Here is a 23,852-nt window from a genome sequence, read left to right on the forward strand (position 1 = left end):
TTGAGGAAGATTTCTGAAGAAAAGTTTTGTTTAATGTAGTAACAAATTATTCACAAGCTTTGAACATACTCTAGTTCTTACAGGCTATTTGAACACTTCAGTGAATTAAGTGGATAATTTATTCCAAAGCTACATTTTTTGACCTACCTAATAATGAACTACCTAACCCATTTATGACTAGGAAGGAAAAAAGCAAAATCTCCAAAAGTTGTTGATATAGCCATCTTTGTATTTAATGGGCTTCCCTGATAACTCAGCTGTTAAAGAATCCACCTGCAATGTGGAAGACCTGGGATCAATCCCTGGTTTGGGAAGATCCCCTGGAGAAGGGAAAGTCTAACCCACTCCAGTATTCTGACCTGGAGAATTCCACGGACTGTATAGTCCATTGGGTTACAAAGAGTTAGACACGACTAAGTGAATTTCACTTCACTTCACTTGTATTTAAGATATATCTTTTAAAGATATTAAAAAAAAGTGTACTGTTTCACAAATGACTAAAACATGATGTTAAGAGAAAAAAAACTCTCCAGATTAGGATTATGATTCAATTTCCTTTCTGAATATGATTAAAAATATTTAATGATTACTTTTATATATATGTTTATAGAATGTTAATAGAATGTTATCTAATTGATAGACTAATTTATCATTTTATAAAGATAAATATAGCAAATAATGCACTAACTTATTAAAAAAAATTTTGGAGAAGGCCTATGTGAAATGCTCTGTTAAGAAATGCATAGAATAATAGAAAATTTCTTGATATGGTGGTCAGCATTGAAGTAATAGTAAGAATCATAATAATTAACATTAAAATTCTTACTAATTTCAAGTCATTCTTGAGAACAATCAAAATCATACTTATAAAGACTGGCCACATTTCCCAAACAGGAACTCATTTTTGCAATTCTAGAATACTAAAGAATTGATACAAAACTTTCTTCAAGAGATATACATGATTTCTATATGTGAATTAGGAAACTCTTCCCAATCTTAAATAACAGGATAGGTGTGGCTAATTTAGGGTGCTCACAGAAGACATTCTGATAATTTGAGATGATGAAATACCAACAGAAATCCACAGTCTGTCATCATAGCCACTTAATGGCATTTCTAATCTCTTTGTTTCTTAAAGTATAAATGACTGGATTTAGTAGTGATGTGATGATCGCATAAAATACAGCAAGGAACTTGCCCACCCAAGTGGCGCTGAGTGGAAAAAGAGAAATGAAGATACAAGGCCAAAGAATAAAATGACCACTGTGCTGTGGGCACTGCAAGTGGAGAGAGCATTGTATGCCTTGCACCTGGATTGATGGCAGACAGTAAGCAGAATATAAAAGTAAGAGAGCAGCAGTAGAATGAAGCAGATGGTGGCCAGTACCCCGCTGTCAGCATGAATCAACATTTCTAAGACATAAGTGTCCAAAAAAGCTAGCTTGATCACCAATGGAATATCACAGAAAATACTATCCAATTCTCTGGATCCACAGAAAGGAAATTATATAATTATAGTTCGTAGGCTTATTGAATGCACAAAGCCAGTGATCCATGATGTCATCACTAGCCAAATGTACATTTGTGTGTTTATGATACTAGAGTAGTGGAGTGGCTTGCAGATGGCCACACAAAGGTCATAGGCCATGGACACAAGCAGCACCATTTTGCCCGGTCAAAAAAAATGTTCCCCCAAAAATCTGAGACACGCATGCTCTAAGGGAGATGGTCTTGTTTTCCTTGAGAAAGTCTGAGGTCAGTTTAGGCGTGGTTACTGATGAAAGGCATACGTAAATGAATGAAAGATTGACTAATATGAAGTACATAGGAGAGTAGAGATGAAGGTCAGCAATAATTAGTAGCACAATGAAGATGTTGCCTAATATGGTGATTAAATAAAGTGAGTAAAATATCATTAGGAGGAAGGCCTGGAGCTCCCATAAATCACACAGCCCAAGGAAATTAAATCTGGACACTACAGACTGGTTCAGTTCAGTCCAGTTCAATTGCTCAGTCGTGTCTGACTCTTTGTGACCCCATGAACCACAGACTGGTTACTTCTTCCTTTTAGTTCAGTTTATTCTAATTTTATCTGAATAAAAGACATTAAAAATATATTTTCTGAATCAAGCAGGTTTCTTATTTGTTGCTGATGAAAGCATTTACTTACATAGTCACTTTGGAAAAAAATTGTCCTTTTCTTGTAAAGCTCAATACTCATACATCCTGCCGCTGCTGCTGCTAAGTCGCTTCAGTCGTGTCCGAATCTGTGCGACCCTGTAGACAGCAGCCTACCAGGCTCCTCCATCCTTGGGATTCTCCAGGCAAGAACGCTGGAGTGGGTTGCCATTTCCTTCTCCAATGCATGAAAGTGAAAAGTGAAAGTGAAGTTGCTCAGTCGTGTCTGACTCTTCATGACACCATGGACTGCAGCCAACCAGGCTCCTCCATCCATGGGAGTTTCCAGGCAAGAGTACTGGAGTGGGGTGCCATTGCCTTCTCCGCTTGTACATCCTATGGTCCAGCAATTTCAGTCTCATTTGCATGCTTGAGATAAATTCTTACAACTGTATATATGGAAATATTTATAATTATACATATAAACATGACAGTGGAATATTATTCCAAAATAAAACATAAAATACAACTATATAAAATGACAGAGATGTATCTTTTTGAGACATAGTAATGAATAAAAAAGAGGTCATCATAATTTTTATAAAGTGAACAGCAATAGAAAATGGTGTATTTTATAGGGACTTCTATGTATAAACTATGTATTTAAAATGATGTAAGTAACTCCAGCTGTGGGGAAGTAAGGATCAGGATGAGTATGCACACATTATTAGCTATATGATATTATGAGCTATTTAGGTCTTGTATTAGTCATGTTTTTATAGCTATAGTTTTGTTGTAAATAAGCAAACAAATTCAAAATAGACATTGAGAAATTTGTGAATGTGCTATGAATTAAGAATTATGATCAATTCAATGCTGTGGTCCTGGGGTTTTACATGAATATAATCTCCCTGTTGTCTGTAATTGAAGCTATTGATGATACTGATTTCGTTAAAAGAAAATTAGAAAGTAATAGATGTAGGGGGGGCTTTTAATTTTTTCCAGTGTGGTAAACAGGAATTTATTGAATATTTTCTTACTATGATCTGTGATCACTTTTGAGCACTTCAGTGAAAAAGAAATAGATTGTAGGTGGTGTATGATCTATCAAAGAATAAAAGCTTATGCCTACTTTTTCACCTAACAGTAGCTTAATAGGTTGTAAATATTATTTTAGTTAAATTACAAAAGGCAAAGTATTACTACTGAGGTAATTATATAAAAACTATATTAATAATATTGTTAAAATTAATTATATGAAATAGGTATGTAATTTTTAACTCTACCCTAAGTAGCAGAAGTAAGCCTAAAGATTCTAAGAGCATAGCTGAAAATCAAATGAGTTAGAGCAGAACTCACACAAAAAAATCAAATGTTAGGACAATTAAAAATAAAAACAAATGGGACAATTTATTTTCTTTGAGCTGCTAATTTCAGGTTATGGAAAAACTAAACCTTTCTCTTCCTTTGTCACTCTCTCTCTGAATACCTCTCATATGCTAGAAATGTTCACCCATATTGTCTAATCTTCACAATAACCAAATAAAATAAAATAAGTGAAATATTTATTACTATTCTGAGTTTGGCTCCCAGTGTAACCTGTTAGAGTCTCAGAGCTTGGAAACAGCATGACTGGAGTGCAATCCCGATGCTCTCTGATGCCAGTCCTGCATCTGTGCTGTCATTCTGCATCTCCAGTTCAGTTCCAAGAGCAAAACCCCATTTCCAGGGTAACTCTTGACTATTTCAGGCTTTGAGAGATTTCTGTCCATAATCTCTATCAGGTTCCTTCCTGAGTTAAATTAATAACTGTCACTTTTCTCAATATTTGGAAATTTCTGTTAATTATAGTTACATATCTGTACCTAGAACACAGTTTTCCTTAAGTCAAGAAAACTGTAGATCCTGATGACTGTGGATCTGTGAGGACCTGAATATTACCTCAAAGAGGGCACCTACATAGCTATAAGACTGTGTACTCATTTTGATTATATAGAGAGTCCAGAAGGTCCACCAATACCTTGGAAAAGAAATCTTTCTGAATCTATTTCTGAAATCTATTTCTGAAAGTTGGAACAATTCCAAACCTTTCTAATTACTGTGCATGGAAATATGGCATTAAAACATTGTCTTCAAAATGATAAGGAAGGGAACTAAGGGAGAAGTTAAGAAATTTAGTGTGCAGAGTGTATCTCTTCACCAGAAAGACACCATATTTGACCACACTTCTTCCCGAGAATAAAACATTGTCCATATTCTAAATAGACTCTGAAATAGAATCATATTGCATCAAAACAAAGAATCCACTTTCTGCTGTGACCAGTGTTCATGGGGGAGTGTGAAGCATATATTTAGTATAGAGAGAGGCCTCTGGAGTAGGAAATTTTTCAAGCTACTCATGCTATGTTCTTCTGAGACCACTTCATTCTGGTCTCTCTGAATTAAGAATACCATCTGGAAAGTGTGTCTTTTGTCAAGATCAGAGTAAGAACTGGTGAGGACAATAATAAAAGTTCTAATGAAGAATAGAGAGACATTTTAAAGTGTCAAAAGTTTCTTTGATTTTTTGAGCAATGATCATGATTGAAAAATGAGTACAAGACAATACTGGGGCTTCCCAAGTGGCTCAGCAGTAAAGAATCTCCTGCCAATGCAGGAGACGCAAGAGATACAGGTATGATCCATGGATGGAGAAGATCCCTAGTATAGGAAATGACAACCAACTCTAGCATTCTTGCAGACATAATCTTTTAGACAGAGGAACCTGGCAAGCTGTGGTCCAAGGGGTCACAAAGAGTTGGACACAACTGAGCACTCTCATACCCAAAGGGCAATATTAGCAATATTATTCAAAATAACAAAACAGTAAGGGAAGTTTACCTCTTATTATCATTTATACAATATTATATGACTTAATCTTATGGACAAGAATCCAACACTTTAGTGGTCTGAGAAGGAAATATGATAGTGTGTCTCTATCTGCCCATTGCTGTTACTTTTTTTTTTTAATCAGAAAAATAAAATTGTTCACATATTGGTGGTTATGGTTTCAGTTTGTTTTCTATGCAGTTACATACTAACATGTGCACTTTTAAATATATGGAAGAATCTTTCTTTGAAAAATATACAGTGTTAAAGGATATTTTAAATTCCAGTTACTCTCAAATAATATGCTTAAATATATTTCATTCAATGTATATGGTTGTTTTTAGAGAAATTAAGAGAAAATTTATGTAACTCCACACTTTTAGTGTTCTTTTCACACTTTGAGAATGAGTGGTTAGGGTTTGGAAAGCAGACATGAAAAGAATGAAGTAGAAGAGCGGGATTATTACACTTGACATTAACTACGTAGATAGTGTCAGTGATGTCAATCCACCACTGGTCAATGTGGCTGACGGTCAGGCATAGGAGAGTCCTCTGTCTTGACACACAGTTCAGAAACATCTGTACATTAAACTTTAGCTGACTGTGTTTAGGAATGGAAGCCAGAGATAACTCTTTAAACCATTTATTTAGGTTCCATTGTATGAATATCTCAAACATTGGGAATACAAACATTTAATGATGATAGCTACATTAAAATAACCTTGAATATGGGGTTGGGTGGAGAAGGAAATGGTGACCCATTCCAGTATTCTTGCCTGGAGAATCCCAGGGACAGGGGAGCCTGGTGGGCTGCTGTCTATGGGGTCGCACAGAGTCGGACATGACTGAAGTGACTTAGCAGCAGCAGCATGAAGTTGGGAGAAGGCAGGGTCAAATACCTTTATCTCAGCTCCACATCAGCTCATCAAGAATGGGTGGCTACAATGCAGCATATCTACAGGATGACTTTCTATTCATTTTTTTCCTTTCTCATTGTTAGAGAGCTTTTGCTAAACAGACATTTCACTATTTCTCAGTGATTGGGGACTCTGGACAGGTTCCCAGGGTTTATCTAAACTTTATGGTTACTTCCTCTCTATCTAGTATATCTATTAATGTGTTTTAGGGAGTAAATGAATCTTGTGTTTCAGCTCCACCATGTTAGGAGACACAACAATTGGAGGAGGTGGACATTCTATTCCATTAATCAAGGTGTTGATATTGTTATTCTTATACTCCTGTGACTTCTAGGACATGGGGCTTTTAAAGAAATCAAATGGGACAACCAATGAAAGAGTAATCTAAAGAAACCTCTAGCCTGATTAAAACAACTTTAAATAAGGACAAAGATTTGGAAGATAATTTGGTAGAGCTTTACAAAACTAATGATAGTATTGCCATATGATAAAGTAATTGTACTGCTGGGCATTTACCAAACTGAGTTAAAAATCCTGTTTATACAAAACCTGCATTTGAACATTTGTGGCAGCTTTATCCATAATTATCAAAAACTAGAGCCATCCAAGATGTCCTTCAATCTGTTAATGGTTAAATAAAGTGTGGTACACTTGTACAATGGAATATTATTTGGCAATAAAAAGAAATAATCTATCATGCCATAAAAAGATATACAGGATCCTTAAGTGTCTATTGCTACACAAAGGAAGCCAATCTGAAAAGTCTATGTGCTGTGTGATTCCACCTGTATGAAATGCAAAATTATGGATACAGTGTGAGGTGGTTAGGTGGTGGTTAGGTGGTTGTCAGGGGTTCATGGGTTAAGGGGAATGAATGAATAAGTTACACCCAGGAGATTTTAGTACAGTGAAATTATTTTTTATGATACTGTAATTTGAAATATATTTTCTAAGACATTTGCTGTGTCTTCTATGGGTGCTTGAATGGAATGACAGCCTCGCAACAAGCTTGTGAGCCCGTGAGCTTGTGAGCTTGTGTTTGTTTCTAATACTGTTATCCAGTTAAAGGAACCAGGGATCTTTCAAGAAATGGCTATTGTAAGAATAGGAAATAAAGATACAAGATAAGCCGGGAGCATCTTTTGGTCCCAGAAAATAAGGGAATACTCAAACATACATATACTCACAAAATTTGATGCAGGTATACATCAAAGAGGCTTAAGAGCCTAATGAAAATAAAACTCCCAATAGCAGTTTTAGATTATAATCCAAAGTATAAATACTCATGATTTCATACTGATGTAAATGAGTGAATAAATTAGTATATGGGGTAGAATAGTAATCACCCATGCAGGAGAATTAGAGATAAATTATGAAGCACACTACCCTAATCAAGGGGAACATAACTACTCGTTCCTTAAGTATGGGCTGAGTGTAGTGACTTTCCTCAAAATATAGTGTGGATAGTAGGGAAAGTAAATCTACAATGAGGCAACCTGAGACACATTTCACTCAGTGATCAAGGTGAACATCAACAGACATAAATCATGGTGATGGTACAGACACTTGATGGGAGGTGTCAAAATGGCAGATCTCCTGTGGTGTGCTTCCCCTGAACCCATAACTCTGGTGTAATCATGAGAAAAATGTTAAATACATTTCAGTGGGGTGATACCCTTCCTACTTTGCAGTTGCTCAAGAAGTTAAACAGAATTACCATAAAACTCATCAATTCTGCTCCTAGTCTATAACCCCAAATAATTAAAAACAAGTATTAAAACAAAATCTTGTATGTGAATATTACAGAACAGACTCTTGAGAGTCCCTTGGACTGCAAGGAGATCCAACCAGTCCATTCTGAAGGAGATCAGCCCTGGGTGTTTTTTGGAAGGAATGATGCTAAAGCTGAAACTCCAGTACTTTGGCCACCTCATGCGAAGAGTTGACTCATTGGAAAAGGCTCTGATGCTGGGAGGGACTGGGGGCAAGAGGAGAAGGGGATGACAGAGGATGAGATGGCTGGATGGCATCACTGACTCGATGGACGTGAGTCTCAGTGAACTCCGGGAGTTGGTGATGGACAGGGAGGCCTGTTGTGCTGCGATTCATGGGGTTGCAAAGAGTTGGACACGACTGAGCGACTGATCTGATCTGATTGACAATGACTTAAGGTGGAAACATTCTAAATATTAATCTGCTGATGAATGGATGTATTAATCCATAACGAACAATAATATTCAGCCACAAAAAGGATTGATGTACTGATACACATTTCAGTATGGATGAAAATATTTTGGAACTAGGTAGAAGTGATGATTCCACAATATAATGAATGCCTAAATGCCATCGGTTTGTGGCTTTCAAATGATTGATTTTACCTTATGTTAATTTTACCTTGATAAGATAAAAGTGAAGTGAAGTGAAGTGAAGTTGTTCAGTTGTGTCCGACTCTTTGTGACCCCACGAACTATAGCCTGGCAGGCTCCTCTGTCCATGGGATTTTCCAGGCAAGAATACTGGAGTTGGTTGCCATTTCCTTCTTCATATATAAAATGCAATGCTAAAAAGATAAATGAGTAAATATTATTTTCCATTATGAATTAAGATTTTAGTTATCCACCTTTTTTTAAGCTCATTTTTTTTTAAATCATGCTAAGCTAATGTGTACTTATGTAAAAAAGAATGCTACTGTTCCAACACAAAGTTTTTGCTTATTTCTCTCTAGGCTAGATGTTATGCAGAAATTAGTCTAAATTTTTGTAAAATGAAAATAATAGCAGTTTAACAAAAACCAATTTTTTAAAACAATCTGTTGAAATGGAGCTCTTATAATAATGTTAAATGATATAAGAATTGTGATATTTGGTCTTCTGTGTGTACACATTACTTTTCTGAGCAGCGTTATAGAGTTAGATATTCAGTATGTCTAGATTTAGTTCATGAATAAAGAATACACAGGGCTGAATGCCAAGACACACATTCTGTCTCTTTCCTACTATTAACTGGTAAATTACAATCTTATTTCTTCATCTAATGGGGAAGAATATTGTATTTCCATCTCACCATTTTGTTGGAAATAATAAATGAGGTAGTATAGGTATAATACTCAGAAAAACAAAAAGCTTAATAGACATAAGAGCTCTTCTTTTTAATATGCTATAACATTGATCTACAGTTATGTAAAGTTTAAAAATAAAATAAAATTAAAAAAAAAAACAAAAAAAACAAAAAAAAAATAAAATATGCCTTATGAACTATACATACAAAAAAAAAAAAAGAATCAGCATTAGTATAGGGATTAAATTCCTGATTCAGAATATTATTTCATTTGAATATTAGTTTTGACTTTAGCATATTGACCTTTGCCAGCATATTTAATTTCTATTTTTTTAGATATTATTATGGCTAAAATGTGTTTGGTAATTATATAAATGAGGTAAAAGCAAGTATAGGGTTTCTAGGAATATTCCATGAATATGCTTACAGTGGAATAGTAAATAATTTTTACTAATGAGTGTCTTAATAAGCATTCCTTTTGCACTGGTATTGGTCTGAAGTGAAGAAGTGAAGTGGTCGCTCAGTCATGTCTGATTCTTTGCGACCCCATGGACTGTAACCCACCAGGCTCCTCCATCCATGAGATTCTCCAGGCAAGAATACTGGAGTGGGTTGACATTTCCTTCTGCAGGTATTGGTCTAAGTGATATTTAATTTATCAATAGATATTCAAATTTTAGGAGATGCTGAGTTTCCTTGAAGATACTGTTGTCATAATTTATTAACCAAAGCTTCCTTTGTTTCCCATTTACTTTTTCAATCAAACTTCTAATATTTTTTATTCTCTTAATGCTATGGGAATTCAGAGATCTCATAATTAACAGCCTGGGAATTCAGGTCACTGAGTCATCAAAGGGTCATCCAAAGCTGTTGTTAAAGCTGGAGTAACTATAAGGAGAACTAACCACAGAGATCAAAGATGGAAACAGTTCTTAAAAGATTCTATTATAGTGAAAATATTGTTTCTTGGGATTTGTTTTTTGGGGAGGTCAGGTAAGTGGAGAAAGTATAATTTAAGTGAATAACCTGTTAAAATTACCAGCTCTTTCCCCTATATGGGCAAAATATAGCAACTCTACTACAACATTACAAAACTTCTCTCCATGTACCACCTTACCTCCAGCTCTTTCTTATCTCTGTTTTTCAATTCAATATGCATTTGTTGAACCTTGTTGAATACACAAGTGCCAGTCTTTCCAAGGGTAAATTCAAGTTGTCATTTCAGGTTGTGTACAGCTCTTCATACACCTAAATTGTATTTTAATTTACAGGGAAATTTTTGGACATGGATTATATTTCACTAAGTACTAGAAAGGACCTTGGGAATTGATTTTGATGTGAATCATCTTTTACCTGTTGTTCATTGAAATTTCTAGAATGACAATTGCTTTTTAAAAAATTCTACTAGCATTAGTTTTCTTTGGGAATAATATAAAAAAATTAGGGTGTTTAATGAGAAACTATTATTGTCAATTTTCGAGACATATGTATATGCACATCCACAGCCACCCAAACCCTTGTCTTCTCTCCTAAATCCACAAAACTTCATCTGGTCAGGATTTATGTTTAAGACATAGTTCCTGCTCTTAAGAAGCTCATACTCCTAGCAGTGGAGACAGAGCAACTGTGGTTAGTCACTCAGTTGTTCCTGACTCTTTGCAACCCAATGGACTGAAGCCCACCAGGCTCCTCTGTCCATGGGGATTCTCCAGGCAAGAACACTGGAGTGGGTAGCCTATATCTTCTCCAGGGGAACTTCCCAACCCAGGAATCGAGCAGAGGTCTCCTGCCTTGCAGGCAGATTCTTTACCAGCTGAGCTACCCGAGAAGCCCACAGAGCGACTAGCCAATTGTAAATTATAACATCATGAAAAAGAATATGAGACTCTCACTAGTAAGATGTGATAGCAAAATGGAGGAATATCTCAGGAAGACTGGAGGAGAGAGGGGGACATTGTTGAGTAAAAATGGACAGAAGTTCTAGAACAAAAAGTAATCAGCCACATGAAAAAGTAAAGCTATAGTGCAGAACAAAAATATGGGTAACCTTGATATTAAGGACAGAACAAGTGTCCTTGTAGTTCAGGTTTGTGAGGTAGAGAGGTGAGATAAGGGGCTGGGAAAATGAATTGTAGACAGTCCCATTATGTGCCTTGCTGAGACGTTGTGAATACAGAAGTTACTGAGAGTTTGTAAGCAGTGAGCAGGCAAAAAAGACTCAGGAACCATTTCCTAGGACGCTGTTCCAACTGCTGCTTCCCTTTTAGCTGTCTGTCATGGTATTCCTTCTTGCTTGCTTCTATTCTCTCCTATTTTTTCCCTCTGTTTGTTCTTGTCTTTCCTGTCTCCTCTTTTTTCTTTCCTTTTCCTTTCATTTTCTTCCTTATTAGTATCAATCAGCTAAACAATAGAGACTGTGACTCAGCAACGCTGTCTCCGCTCTCGCAGAGTCCAGAAGGCCTCCACCCCCACCCCTCTACACCCCGCAGGGCTTGTGGCCCGAGTCCCAGGCAGCTGCAGAGCACGGCTCACTCAGGAACGCACGCGGTGTCACACGACGGGACAATCGGGCGGGGGACTGCTTTCGTCGTCGTCGGTTTGTTGTTTTCTCTTCCAAAAAAAAAAAAAAAAAAACAAAGTCAAGATTTAACGGCTGATTGGCAGGTGAAAGGGAATGAGAAAGGACTTCAAGAAAGGTCAAACTCGAGGCAGAAGCTTGCTCTGTAAGAAGGTTTTCATGCTACGGATAGGTCCGACGTCGTTCTGGTGTTTGAGCCGCGCAATGAAGGAGGTCAGTCTGGACGTGTCGAGGACGCCCGCGCCTTTGCCATGGCCGTGGCCCGCCTGCAGCCACCGCTCCTGGAGGGCCGACGCAGCCGAGGGGCACTTGGCAGGGTCCTCACGCAGTAGGAAGCACACGAAGTCCTTGGCCCTCAGGCTCACTCCTTGGGAAGCTGAAGTCCAGGCGGCAAATGTTGAGGCAGGTCTCTTGCACACTGTCGTCCAGGAAGGGGGACACGCCGCTGAGAAGCACATAGGCCAGCACGCCCACGCTCCACGTGTCTGAGGTCAGGGAGACGGGGTTCCCCAGGATGATCTCGGGGGCCGTGAACTCGGGGTTCCCCAGCAATGGGTGGATGTGGTAGGTTGTGTTGAGTTGGACGGCATCTCCAACTCAGCTGAGTTTCTTTACTCAGCTATTAAAAATAATGCATTTGAATCAGTTCTAATGAGGTGGATGAAACTGGAGCCTATTATATAGAGTGAAGTAAGTCAAAGAAAAATACCAATACAGTATATTAACACATATGGAATTTAGAAAGATAATAATGATGATCCTATATGCGAGACAGCAAAAGAGACACAGATGTAAAGAACAGACTGTTGGACTCTGTGGAGAAAGGTGAGAATGGGATGAATTGAGAGAATCGCGTTGAAACATGTTTAAAAAAAAAAAAAACTAGCAGTAGACTGTCACAAATAGAAGGTTTTAACTTGGTCATTAATTTCTTATAGAGAACATTTTCTGTTAAGGAGCTATTGTGATTTTTTTAGGAGTAAGCACACACTTGTAAAATTAATTTTTAAATGTTTGACTAAATAGTACTGCCATCACTACGTCTGAATTTGAAGGGTTGTATGTTTATCTGAGGCTCTTATTCTGTGTTTTATCAATAAATTTTATTTTTAAGTCATAAGCTAATATCAGCTTGTTTTAGACCATTTAAATAATACAGAAATATAGGCCTTAGGAAATAAAAGCCATATGTAGTCCTATTTTTCAGGATTCACTATTGGTAATATTTAATGTGCAGTCTTAGAACATTTTTTCGAGCATAAACATATTTTCATAAAAATAATTTTTTGCTGTTAGAGGTTCTCACTTTAATTCAGTATTTGGATGGTTGTTTCCAGGTACTTAAATAAATATAATAAACTGACATCAACATTATACCAATTTAAGACATAGTATACTGGTCATCATGTTACAATTTTTGCAGGAATCAATACCAGCTATGAATATGAATACACAGATATCTTTAATACTTTTGACTTTGCACATAGGTGATGATAATATTATTACTGGTAAGAACAGGACCTCAATTTTCATGTAACATCAAATTTAACTAGATTAGTTCCTGAATCGCTATGGGTGGAAAGCTCTTTTTCTAGGACTGCACAAGCCCCAACAAATGATGATTAATATAGGTTTTTTCAGATAGTTTACAATGTTATTATGCAGTAACAACCTTAATGCAAGTGGCTTATAACAGGTTTTTATTTTTTCAGAAAAATTGAGGTATAATTGTCACAAATATTGTGTATATTTAAGGTGTACAACTTGATGCTTTGATTTAGGTCTATTATACATTATGTATATCAAATAATGTTTGTTATATGTCTATATTATATATGACAAATAATTACCAATAATTATCAAATAACTACCACAATCAAGCTAATGAATGTATCCACCACTTGGCACAGTTACCATTGTTTTGTGTGTGAAAACACTGCAGATTTAACTCTCAGCAAATTTCAAGTATAAAGCACAACTTGCTTGTGCATTAGGTCTCCAGAACGTATTCACCTTGATATGTGAAATTTTGTCTCTTTTGACCAACATCTCCCCATTTCACCCTCCCCTCAGACCCTGAAAGCCACAATTTCACCCTTTGCTTCCATGAATTTGACTCTTTTAGATGTCTTATATGTGATGCGATGCAGTGTTTTGCTTTCTATGACTGGCTTATTACACTTTTTTCCGCTTTTAATCACCTTATTGCAAATAGCCGGATTTTCTCTTTTTTTGGAATGAATTGTATTTTGGTATGTGTGTGTTGTGTTGTGTTGTGTGTGTGTATCACATTTGCTTTAACTGTTCATTCATCACCAGAAATTTTGTTTGTTTCCATAATTTGGTTAATGTGAGTAATGCTGCAATGAACATGGGATTGTCGTTATTGCTTCAAGATACTGATTCCATTTCCTTTGCATATATAAGAAGTGAAATTGTTACATGAAAGGATAGTTCCTAATTTTAATGCTTTGAGAACCTCAATACTTTTTCCAAAATGGAAGGCGTAGTGTTATTTTTATGTACTTTCTTGTGTCCCCTAAATTGAAAATCTTTCCAGATCTGTATATATAGAACTATTTATTTAATTTTTATAGCTTCATAATATTGGAAATTCTTTTTCATTTTCATCTGTCTCTTTTTCCCTTTCTTTTTTCCCTGTCAGTTGGTGAAACAGAAAACTGTGAGTCTCCTCATCACTGCTGCTGCTAAGGCTAGGTGTCTATCAATATGTTCATTGGTCACCTGTATGTGTTGTTATTGTTCCTACTTGTCAGTGCCTGTGCACGTGTCTCCACTTTTTCGAGTTTAATCTCCTTGTGCAGTAACTATATGGACCTTTGCATCAAATATAATCTTTCATTTGACTAGTGCCAATATTTTGCCTTTTTACTGAACTATAACAAAAGAAGAATGTATTATTAATGGATTTTTAATGTTTAGAAAGAGAAAGGAAAAAAAATGATCACCTAGTTTTCCTAAAAGTTCAGTTTAAAAAAAATACTGATTAAAAATTAATCAGTATTTTTTTTAAACTGAACTTTCTTTGGGTCTTTGAAACATTTTAATTTATTTTTTACATTTGGAAACAAAGTGAATATACATTGTTTTGTATACCAGACAATGTATATTTAAAAATCTACATTTGCATGATCAAAGCCTTAAACAGAAGCTTGATTATAGCTCCTTTGAAATGTCACACCCACTGCAGTTAACTCTGATGATTGTCCCATTCATTCTCTTTTGCTCAGTCCAATTCTATTTTTTTTGGTTATTGGCTATAAAATCCTCTAGTCACTGCCCCTGTATCAGGGCCTCCTGGCAGCACCCCTGCAGTATTTCCTTCTGTCTATAAGACACACTTCACATCCATTACCCTCACAGTGTCCTTCCTGACTGGCCTGGCTGCCTGCATGTCTGTTCTTGGCTATAACAGTTTCAAGGGGCTCCAACCGGCTTATGCTACTTTCTCTCTGAGGCAGTGCAGAGTTGTGCCCACAGGAGAGCCCAGGCGTGGTGTGGAGTGCCAAGAGAGGAGTGCCAAGAGAGCATGGTTGTTAGTGGTGTGGGGCCTGGAGGAAAGCTTAGTGGTGGCCGTGCAAGTGGGGGATTCCTGGTATTCAATTCAAATGTGGAAAAAGCATCACTAATTTGGTTTGTTTAGAGTTGTTTAGAATATCATATATGAATAAATAGCTTATATATTAGATTGAATTCTATAAAATTGATATTTGACCAAATGTGAACTGAAAGAACAATTTCTTATGACTCAAACTGATAAATGCATATAAGCCTGGAGATGAACAATTTACTGATAAGAACTAAAGATAAACATTTTTCTATTTTTCCCTAGACTTTGTAGGAAAATGGGTTTCCTATATATTCTTCTTGTAGATTTCTCATTTATTAAACATGGATACAAGATTCCATCCTGTCTGGCCTGTTTCTCCTCCTGAGCTCAATCATTCACCTTCCTTCCTCACTGGCCTTCGTGTCTCAGGGTCTTTACACATGGCATTCCAAAGTCTGGACTACTGTATTTACTCTTCGAAAATGACTCATATTTAGCAGAGTCTGAGTAAGTATGATGGAGATGTGTCATATTGTTCTCATAGCCCTCTGTTCTTTTCCTTGAAATCAGTTGTCAGAAATGTATCTGTATTTAAATTCATTTAATCTATGTATCTACCTGTATCTACCCATCTAGATCTAGCCCATTTTCTCTCAAAGTCAGAATTACTGTTTAACCCAGAACTTGACACTGAACTTGGAATATAGTGGATACTCATTAGTAATATCAGCTACACTCATTAGCTGCATTAGTTGAAGAAACAAATTAATGCATTATATTTTCAGAATATATTCATGGCTGTTAGTGAAGATTTCTGATTTAAAACTATATTTGATAAAAGCTTAAATCAGTTTCTTTAAATAAAAATGTTTGATAAATGCTTTGGTTATGTTTTGTTTCTAGTCTTTAGGTATCGCCAGACCAAGCCAATGTATGAAGCAAATGACTCTTCGGTGTCTGAATTTGTTTTCCTGGGACTTTCTACTTCTAGACCAGTGCAGCATTTCCTCCTTGCCTTCTCTACAGTGTTTTATGTAACAATTGTTCTGGGGAATCTCCTTGTTGTGTTTGCAGTGACCTTTGACCCTCATCTACATTCCCCCGTGTACTTCCTTTTAGCCAACCTCTCATTTATTGATTTGTGTTTTTCTACCTTAACAGTTCCTAAGATGATTTCTGACCTGTACTTTGGGCACAAAACCATATCCTTCCAGGGGTGTGTCACCCAGATATTTGTCCTTCACACGCTGGGTGGATCTGAGATGGTGCTGCTCACTGCCATGGCCTTAGACCGTTACGTGGCCATATGTAAGCCCCTGCACTACCTGACCATCATGAGCCCACGGGTGTGCCTTTTGCTTCTGTGTGGTGCTTGGGCTATTGGCCTCATTCACTCAGTGGTCCAGTTAGCTTTTGTGATCCATTTGCCTTTCTGTGGTCCTAATGAAATCGACAGCTTTTACTGTGACCTTCCTTGGTTTATCAAACTTGCTTGCACAGATTCCTACAGAATGGAATTCATGGTCACTGCCATCAGTGGGTTCATATCCATGGGCACTTTCTTCTTGCTGATCATCTCCTATGTTTTCATCCTGGTCACCGTATGGAAACGCTCTTCAGGTGGTTTGTGCAAGGCCCTCTCTACTCTGTCAGTGCACATCACTGTGGTGGTTTTGTTCTTTGGACCCTGCATCTTTGTTTACATGTGGCCATTTCCCACGGTGCCAGTGGATAAGTTTCTTGCCATTTTAGACTTTCTGGTTACACCCATCCTGAATCCTGCCATTTACACACTGAGGAACAAAGACATGAAGATGGCAATGAGGAGACTGAGTAGTCAGCTTCTGATTTGGAGGAAGGTCTCCTAAGTAACTCATGGAAGCCCAAGTTACTTCAAATAACTTCATGTAATAAAACTGCTTAAATTAATATACAAAAATTGGGGATTTTTTTCCCTAAAGTCACCATTTTATAACATTTAGACTAGACCATTTATTATGAGGTTACATTGAACTCTTTGGGTAACAAGTTGTTTGATTGCCAGATTAATCCCAGGAATTGCTTGGTGGAAATTTTTGAAAACGTGTCAGTTATACACTTCGAATCTGCCGAGTGTATGGCCTTATACATCACCCTGCTTGGATTCAATTAATCAATTTAATTCAGTTAATTGAATTAACTTATAACTAATATTGTCAAAAGTTTGAAAGAGTTGTGAAATATCTAACTTGCCTTTGATTTAAAGCTAGGATGTGAAAAAATCATATTTTTTCTGAAAGACAGAAAAATGTGTGAGGGAGGATTTAAAACCTGCAGAAACAAAACAGGGTAATAGAAGTGGAATGGACAGAAGATGGATAAGGTAGCATAATAAAGGGAGACTAACAGATGGCAGAACAAAAGCATTTGGGAGAGCCTCATAATATATTTCATGAGCTTGGCCTCTGGCTACTAATCTCACCCTAGTTAGTTAGTTAGTTCAGTCGCTCAGTCATGTCCAGACTCAAGTCATCTACAGTTGGCTTCGGACAGGGAAATTTATGAATATATTGTTATTTCACAATTTTCTGAAATTATGACTTAATCCATCAATGAATATTCCTCCAACATTGAAACATGTTGGTCTGACCACAGCCTGGCTGGTATTATTAGCTAACAGCCATTCTGTCCAAATCACTATTTTTCTCTAATAACTCATCTTATATAACTCTTTTGTGTCAAAACATGGGTCTCGGTTATGTGTTATTGTGTATAACCTGTATAAATAACAAAACTAATTTAATTTATAGTTTACTTTGATAACTAGAAGACCAAACCAAATTTCCTGCAAAGCTGTGAAAGGACCCTATGTTTGAGTATTGTGATCCAAGATTCATTTAAGATTATCAATCAGTTGTACATTTTATATCTTTCCTGTTCATAATTATTTCATTGCTTTTATTTGTATTTTTAATGGATTCTTGTTAGGTACATTAATTAAAAAGAACAATGTAAAGCCAGATTTCTCTTTGGGTAATTTTCCATACTTTTTGAAAGTAGCAGGAGAAGGAAGAAGACTAAAGTCTAAAGTTCTAAGCATAAAAGTTCTGAAGGGCAAAACTGAATCACCTGAATTCTTTCAGACTGAGGAGAAAAAGATCTAGTAGAATCACCATCCAAACTGGGAAGGGATATATCCAAGGAACAGGAGCAAACCTGAACTGTACTAAGTCTTAAAATTTACAATCCAGATTCAAATAGACTTTAGTACTTGACTGGATTGAAGTGATCACGCCTTAATCTTTTATGCCTCAAAGAAGAGAGAGTAGATAGTTTGTGGAGGAATAGTGACTCAGATGGAAAAGATTCCACCTGCAATGCAGGAAACCTGGGTTCGATCCCTGGATCGAGAAGATCCTGTGAAGAAGGAAATGGCAACCCACTCCAGTGTCCTTTTGTGGAGAATTTTGTGGACAGAGGAACCTGGTGAGCTTCAGTCCATGGGATCGCAAAGGGTCAGATATGATTGGGTGACTAACACACACACATATCATGCCAGAACTAAATATTCTTTTATACACAGTATTTAAAATAGAAAAAAATATGATATATAAGTAGCAGGGATATGTAACTGATAATTAAGAGGAAAATAATAGAAGTAGACTATGGATGGCTCAATTGTTGACATTAGCAAAAAGTATAACTCATATAATCTAAAGCGACATGAAAAAGTTGAAAAACTGAAAAAATTTTCACAGAGAAACAATCTAAGAAGGAACCAAAGGATGTTTTGAAATAAAATTAAATATGTGCAGCTATAAATTTAAGGGGGCTTGATTTAAAAACAGACTGGACACAGCAGAAGAAAGGCTCAGTGGATTCAAAGATAAGTCACTATATATTATCCAAACTGAGTAAAGAGAGATTAAAAGAACAAAAAAAGTCAGAATACATATGCATATGCAAATAGCAATTCTTTTATTTAAGGGTTTATTCTTGAGACTTTCTATTGGGAATGTTAGAAAATGCACAGAATCATGTCATCTTTTGCTTCCATGGAGGCTCAGATGGTAAAGAATCTGTCTGGAATGCAAGAGACCTGGATTCAATCCCTGGGTCGGGAAGATACCCTGAAGAAGGGAATGGCAACCCACTCCAGTATTCTTTCCTGGAGAATTCCATGGAGAGAGGAGCCTGGCAGGCCATGGGGTCACAGAGTTGGACATGACTGAGTGACTAGCATACATGTCATCTTAAAAAAATAATATAGATTTGAGATGTATCTAGATTCATGGATTCAGATAAATGAATGTAAACTTGTATAATTTTTTGAGGAAGATTTCTGAAGAAAAGTTTTCTTTTGTTATATGTAGTAATGAGTAAGTTGCAAATTTTGTATATAATCTTATTTTTACAGGCTATTTGAACACTGCAGCGAATTAAATGGATAGTTTATTGCAAAACTAAATTTTTTTACCTACCTATATGATGAACTGACTAACCAATTTATGAATTGGAAGGAAAAAAGCAAAATCTCTAAAGGTTGTTAATATAGCCATCTTTGTATTTCATATACATCATTTAAAGACAATGATGGTGTTTCACAAATAAAACATGATGTTGAGGGAACAAAGCTCTATCCAGATTATGATTATGATTCAACTTTCTGAATATGATTAGGAATGCTTAGTGATTACTTTTATAGATATGCCTATAGAAGGTAATTGATGACTATTGTTTTGTAAAAGTAAAGAGAGCAATATAATGCAGTAACTTATTAAAGAAAATGTTAGAGAAAGTCTATGTGAAATGTTCTGCTAAAAGAAATGCATAGGATAATAGAAAATTCCCTGATACAGTAGTCAGTGTTGAAGTAATAGAATAGTAATATAAAATATTAACATTCTTACTAATTTCAAGTCATTCTTGAGAACAATCAAAATCATACTTTTAAAGACTGGCCAGATTTCCCAAACAGGAACTCATTTTAACAATTCTAGAATCCTAAAGAATTGACACAAAATTTTCATCAAGAGATACACATGATTTCCATATGTGAATTGGGAAACTCTTCCCAGTCTTAAGTAACAGGGTAGGTGTGGCCAATTTAGTGTGCTCACAGTAGACATTCTGATAATTTGAAATGATGAAATACCAACAGAAATCTAAGTCATCATAGCCGCTTAATGGCATTTCTAATCTCTTTATTTCTTAAAGTATAAATGACTGGATTTAGTAGTGGTGTGATGATCGCATAAAATACAGCAAGGAACTTGTCCACCCAAGTGATGCTGAGTGGACATAGGTAGATGAAGATGCAAGGCCCAAAGAATAACATGACCACTGTGATGTGGGCAGTGCAGGTGGAGAGCGCCTTGGATGCCCCACCCTTTGATTGGTGACAGACAGTAAGTAGAATATAAGAGTAAGAGATCAGCAACAGAATGAAGCAAACAGTTGCAAGTACCCCACTGTTAGCATTTGTCAACACTTCTAGAATATAAGTGTCCATGCAGACTAACTTGATCACCAATGGAATATCACAGAAAAAGCTATCCAATTTTCTGGGCCCACAGAAGGGCAGTTGTGTAATTATAGCTAGTTGGCTTATTGAATGCACAAAGCCAATGATCCATGATGTCATCACTAGTTGAATGCACATTTTTGTATTCATGATGCTGGAGTAATGGAGTGGTTTGCAGATGGCCACATAACGGTCATAGGCCATCATCACTAGGAGCACCATCTCACCCCCTCCAAAAAAATGTCCAAAAAACATCTGACACATGCAACCTCTAAAGGAGATGGTCTTATTTTCTTTCAGAAAGTCTGTGATCAGTTTAGGGGTGGTTACTGAGGAAAAGCATAAGTCAGAGAATGACAGATTAGCCAATAGGAAGTACATAGGGGAGTGGAGGTGAAGGTCAGCAATAACTAGGAGCACAATGAAGACATTGCCTAAAATGGTGATCAAGTAAAGTGAAGAAAATACCACTAGGAGGAAGGCCTGGAGGTCCCATGAGTCACACAGCCCAAGAAAAATAAATTCAGATACCACAGACTGGTTTGCTTCTTCCATTCTGTTCAGTGTCTTCTAAATTTATCTGAAGAAAAGATGTAAAAATAGATTTTCTAAATAAACAGTCTGTGCCTCAAGTGTGTTTTTTATGTGCTACTAATGGAAGCGTGTACTTACATAATCACTGTAAAAAGCAATTGGACTTCTCTTTTAATGCTCAATATACATATATTCTATGGTGCAGCAATTTCACTCCCATTTGTATGCTCAATGTAAACTCTTGTATCTGCATACAAGGAAAATTTACAGCAATGCCTATAAACATAGTGATAGAATCTTAACAAAGTACAGCTATATAAAATGACATGAATGTGTGTTAGTAAAATATAGTAATAAAGAAATAAAAAGCCTCAAATAGATCCTCTCAGCATAAATTTTATAAGATGAAGAGCACTACAAAAATAACAGTATATTTTGCAGGAACTTGTATAAGTAATATAACTATGTCCCAAAATGTAACCTCAATTGTGGGAAGTCAAGATTCTGCGTGAGGATGAACACATAAGCAGCTGTCCATTATTATCATCTGTTTAGGGCTTGGACTGGGCAATGTTTCATAGGTATAGGTAAGGTAAGTCACTTCAGTTGTGTCCGACTCTGTGCAACCCCATAGACGGAAGCCCACCAGGCTCCTCCGTCCCTGGGATTCTCCAGGCAAGAACACTGGAGTGGGTTGCCATTTCCTTCTCCAATGCATGAAAGTGAAAAGTGAAAGTGAAGTCGCTCAGTTGTGTCCGACTCTTTGCGACCCCATGGACTGCAGCCCACTAGGCTCCTCTGCCCATGGGATTTTCCAGGCAAGAGTACTGGAGTGGGGTGCCATTGAGTTTTATTATTATATAAACAAGCAAACAAACTCAAAATGGACATGGAAAAATTAGGAGAATATACTGTGAATCAAGAATGATGATCTATTCAGTACAGCAGACCTGAGTTAAACAGTGGTTTCAAAAAAAAGGTATTTGCATTTGTTAATTGAAATATAGTTGACTTACATTAAATGACTTAAATTCTGCCATCTACAGCAACATGGATGGATCTATAAAGTATTACTCTTAGTGAAATGCCAGAGAAAGACCAGTATTCTTTAATATCACTCATATGTGGAATCTAAAAAACAATACAAAAAGTGACATTTTATTAATATCTTGAAGCTGTGTGGTAAAAAAGATATTTATTATACATAAACTTGAAAAAATATTTAACACATTATTGAAGAGTAATAATAATTTAAATGAATGGATCCAGTAAAAAAAGAGATATTAATGCTAGTTTTGATAAAATGACAAAATTTTTTTTACCAAGAAACATAGTTAACTATGTATAAGAGCAGATAAGCTAATCAACGATAATGTGGAAGAATACATGTTGCATGCATAAGGAGTAAATCACAAGCATCAGGAAGAAATGTATTCTGTTCATGAAATTCAAAGCTACATAGCCTGTAATTGAGATAAGAAGATACGTGTTTCCCAAACTGTATGAAGTTGCATTACTGCTCTTGGCACTCATTGCTTCTGGTTTTGCTTTCCTTTAGTCTTGGTTTACTCTCCCTGTTTTATATAATTGAAGTTGTTGTTGATTATATGTTTGTTGTTTAAATCCACACAGTTATCACATACTAGGGATGAAAATAAGAACAGAATTAGAAAACACTAGATGTAGAAGGGATTTTTAATTTTTTCTGATAGGGTAAACAGGAATTTATTGAATGCTTTCTTACTGTGAACTGTAATCACTTTTGAGCACTTCAGTGAAAAAAAAGTGGATTGCAGTCATTCGAGATTATACTAAAGAAGTAAAAGGTTATGCCTACTTTCTCACCTAATTTCTGTAAATGTTGTTAATATTATTTTAGTTGAATTACAAAAGATAAAGTATCACTGGTATATTAATTATGAAAAATGAAAGGGAAAGTTGCTCAGTCATGTCTGACTCTTTGTGACCCCAAGGGCCATTCCAGTCCATAGAATTCTCCAGGCCAGAATACTGGAGTGGGTAGCCTTTCCCTTCTCCAGGGGAACTTCCCAACCCAGGGATTGAACCCAGGTCTCCCACATTGCAGGTGGATTCTTTACCAGCTGAGCTACTATATTTAGTTTTCAAGCACATACTACATGGGAGACGTAAATCTAAAGATTTTAAGAGTACAGTTGTAAAATCAAATGAGTTAAAGCAAGACACAAAAAAGAATCAAAAGTTAGGATAATTAAAGTAAAAAAGAAAAGGAGACAATTCTCATTTTTTTAAGCTGCTATTTTTAGGATCATACATAAATTAAGTCTCTCTGCTTCTTTGTATCTCCCTGTCTCTCTCTGACTAGCTCCCCTGTGCTATAAATTTTCACCGTCATTATCTAAAGTAATCTTCACAATAAGCCCATGAAAGACATCTTATTCTGAGTTTGACTATCAGTGTAACCTGTTAGAGTCTCAGAGCTGAGAAAGAGCATGACTGGAGTGCAATCCCAGTGTTCTCTGATGCCAGTCCTTCATTTGTGCTATCATTCTGTGTATCTTTCTGTTCAGTTTCAAGAGCGTAATTCCATTTACATGGTAACTATTGACTGTTACAAACTTTAAGAGATTTCTCTTTGTGTTCTTTGTCATTTTCCTTCCTGAGCTAAATTAATAGCAATCACGTTTCTCGATATTCAGAAATTTCTGTTAATTACAGTTACATACC

General features: G+C 36.3%; 2 protein-coding genes and 1 pseudogene across 3 annotated transcripts; 1 reads left to right on the forward strand and 2 right to left on the reverse strand.

Annotated features, from left to right (window-relative positions):
- Positions 1 to 1,094: 1,094 nt before the first annotated feature.
- Positions 1,095 to 11,996, reverse strand: LOC102398655 (annotated as a pseudogene).
- A 3,111-nt stretch (positions 11,997 to 15,107) lies between these two features.
- LOC102392284 (olfactory receptor 4K3-like) lies at positions 15,108 to 21,170 on the reverse strand. Of its 2 annotated transcripts, XM_044925532.1 has the most exons (2): positions 20,269 to 21,170; positions 15,108 to 15,312 (listed from the first exon to the last, which is right to left on the reverse strand). In XM_044925532.1, exons 1-2 carry the CDS (start codon positions 21,165 to 21,167, stop codon positions 15,255 to 15,257), a joined length of 957 nt encoding a protein of 318 aa, XP_044781467.1. In that variant the 5' UTR covers positions 21,168 to 21,170; the 3' UTR covers positions 15,108 to 15,254. The 2 variants fall into 2 exon arrangements, with proteins under 2 accessions (XP_044781467.1, XP_006073532.3); XM_006073470.3 differs by lacking the exon at positions 15,108 to 15,312 and having other exon boundaries at positions 20,262 to 21,167.
- Positions 16,039 to 16,977, forward strand: LOC102391951 (olfactory receptor 4F15-like). Its single transcript, XM_006073469.3, has one exon. The coding sequence runs from the start codon at positions 16,039 to 16,041 to the stop codon at positions 16,975 to 16,977; it is 939 nt and encodes a 312-aa protein (XP_006073531.3).
- Positions 21,171 to 23,852: the final 2,682 nt, after the last annotated feature.

This window comes from Bubalus bubalis, chromosome 11 (assembly GCF_019923935.1).
Source record: "Bubalus bubalis isolate 160015118507 breed Murrah chromosome 11, NDDB_SH_1, whole genome shotgun sequence".
Taxonomy (NCBI): Eukaryota; Metazoa; Chordata; class Mammalia; order Artiodactyla; family Bovidae; genus Bubalus; species Bubalus bubalis.

Bases quoted from the DNA above. Each gene is read 5' to 3' on its own strand.
- LOC102391951 (XM_006073469.3), top strand. From the start codon at position 16,039: ATGTATGAAGCAAATGACTCTTCGGTGTCTGAATTTGTTTTCCTGGGA.
- LOC102392284 (XM_044925532.1), bottom strand. From the start codon at position 21,167: ATGGAAGAAGCAAACCAGTCTGTGGTATCTGAATTTATTTTTCTTGGG. The intron at 15,313-20,268 runs GCTATGATGACT...TGCATTTATCAG, and splicing joins ATTAGAAATGCCATTAAGCG to TTTGAGTCATAAGAAATTGT.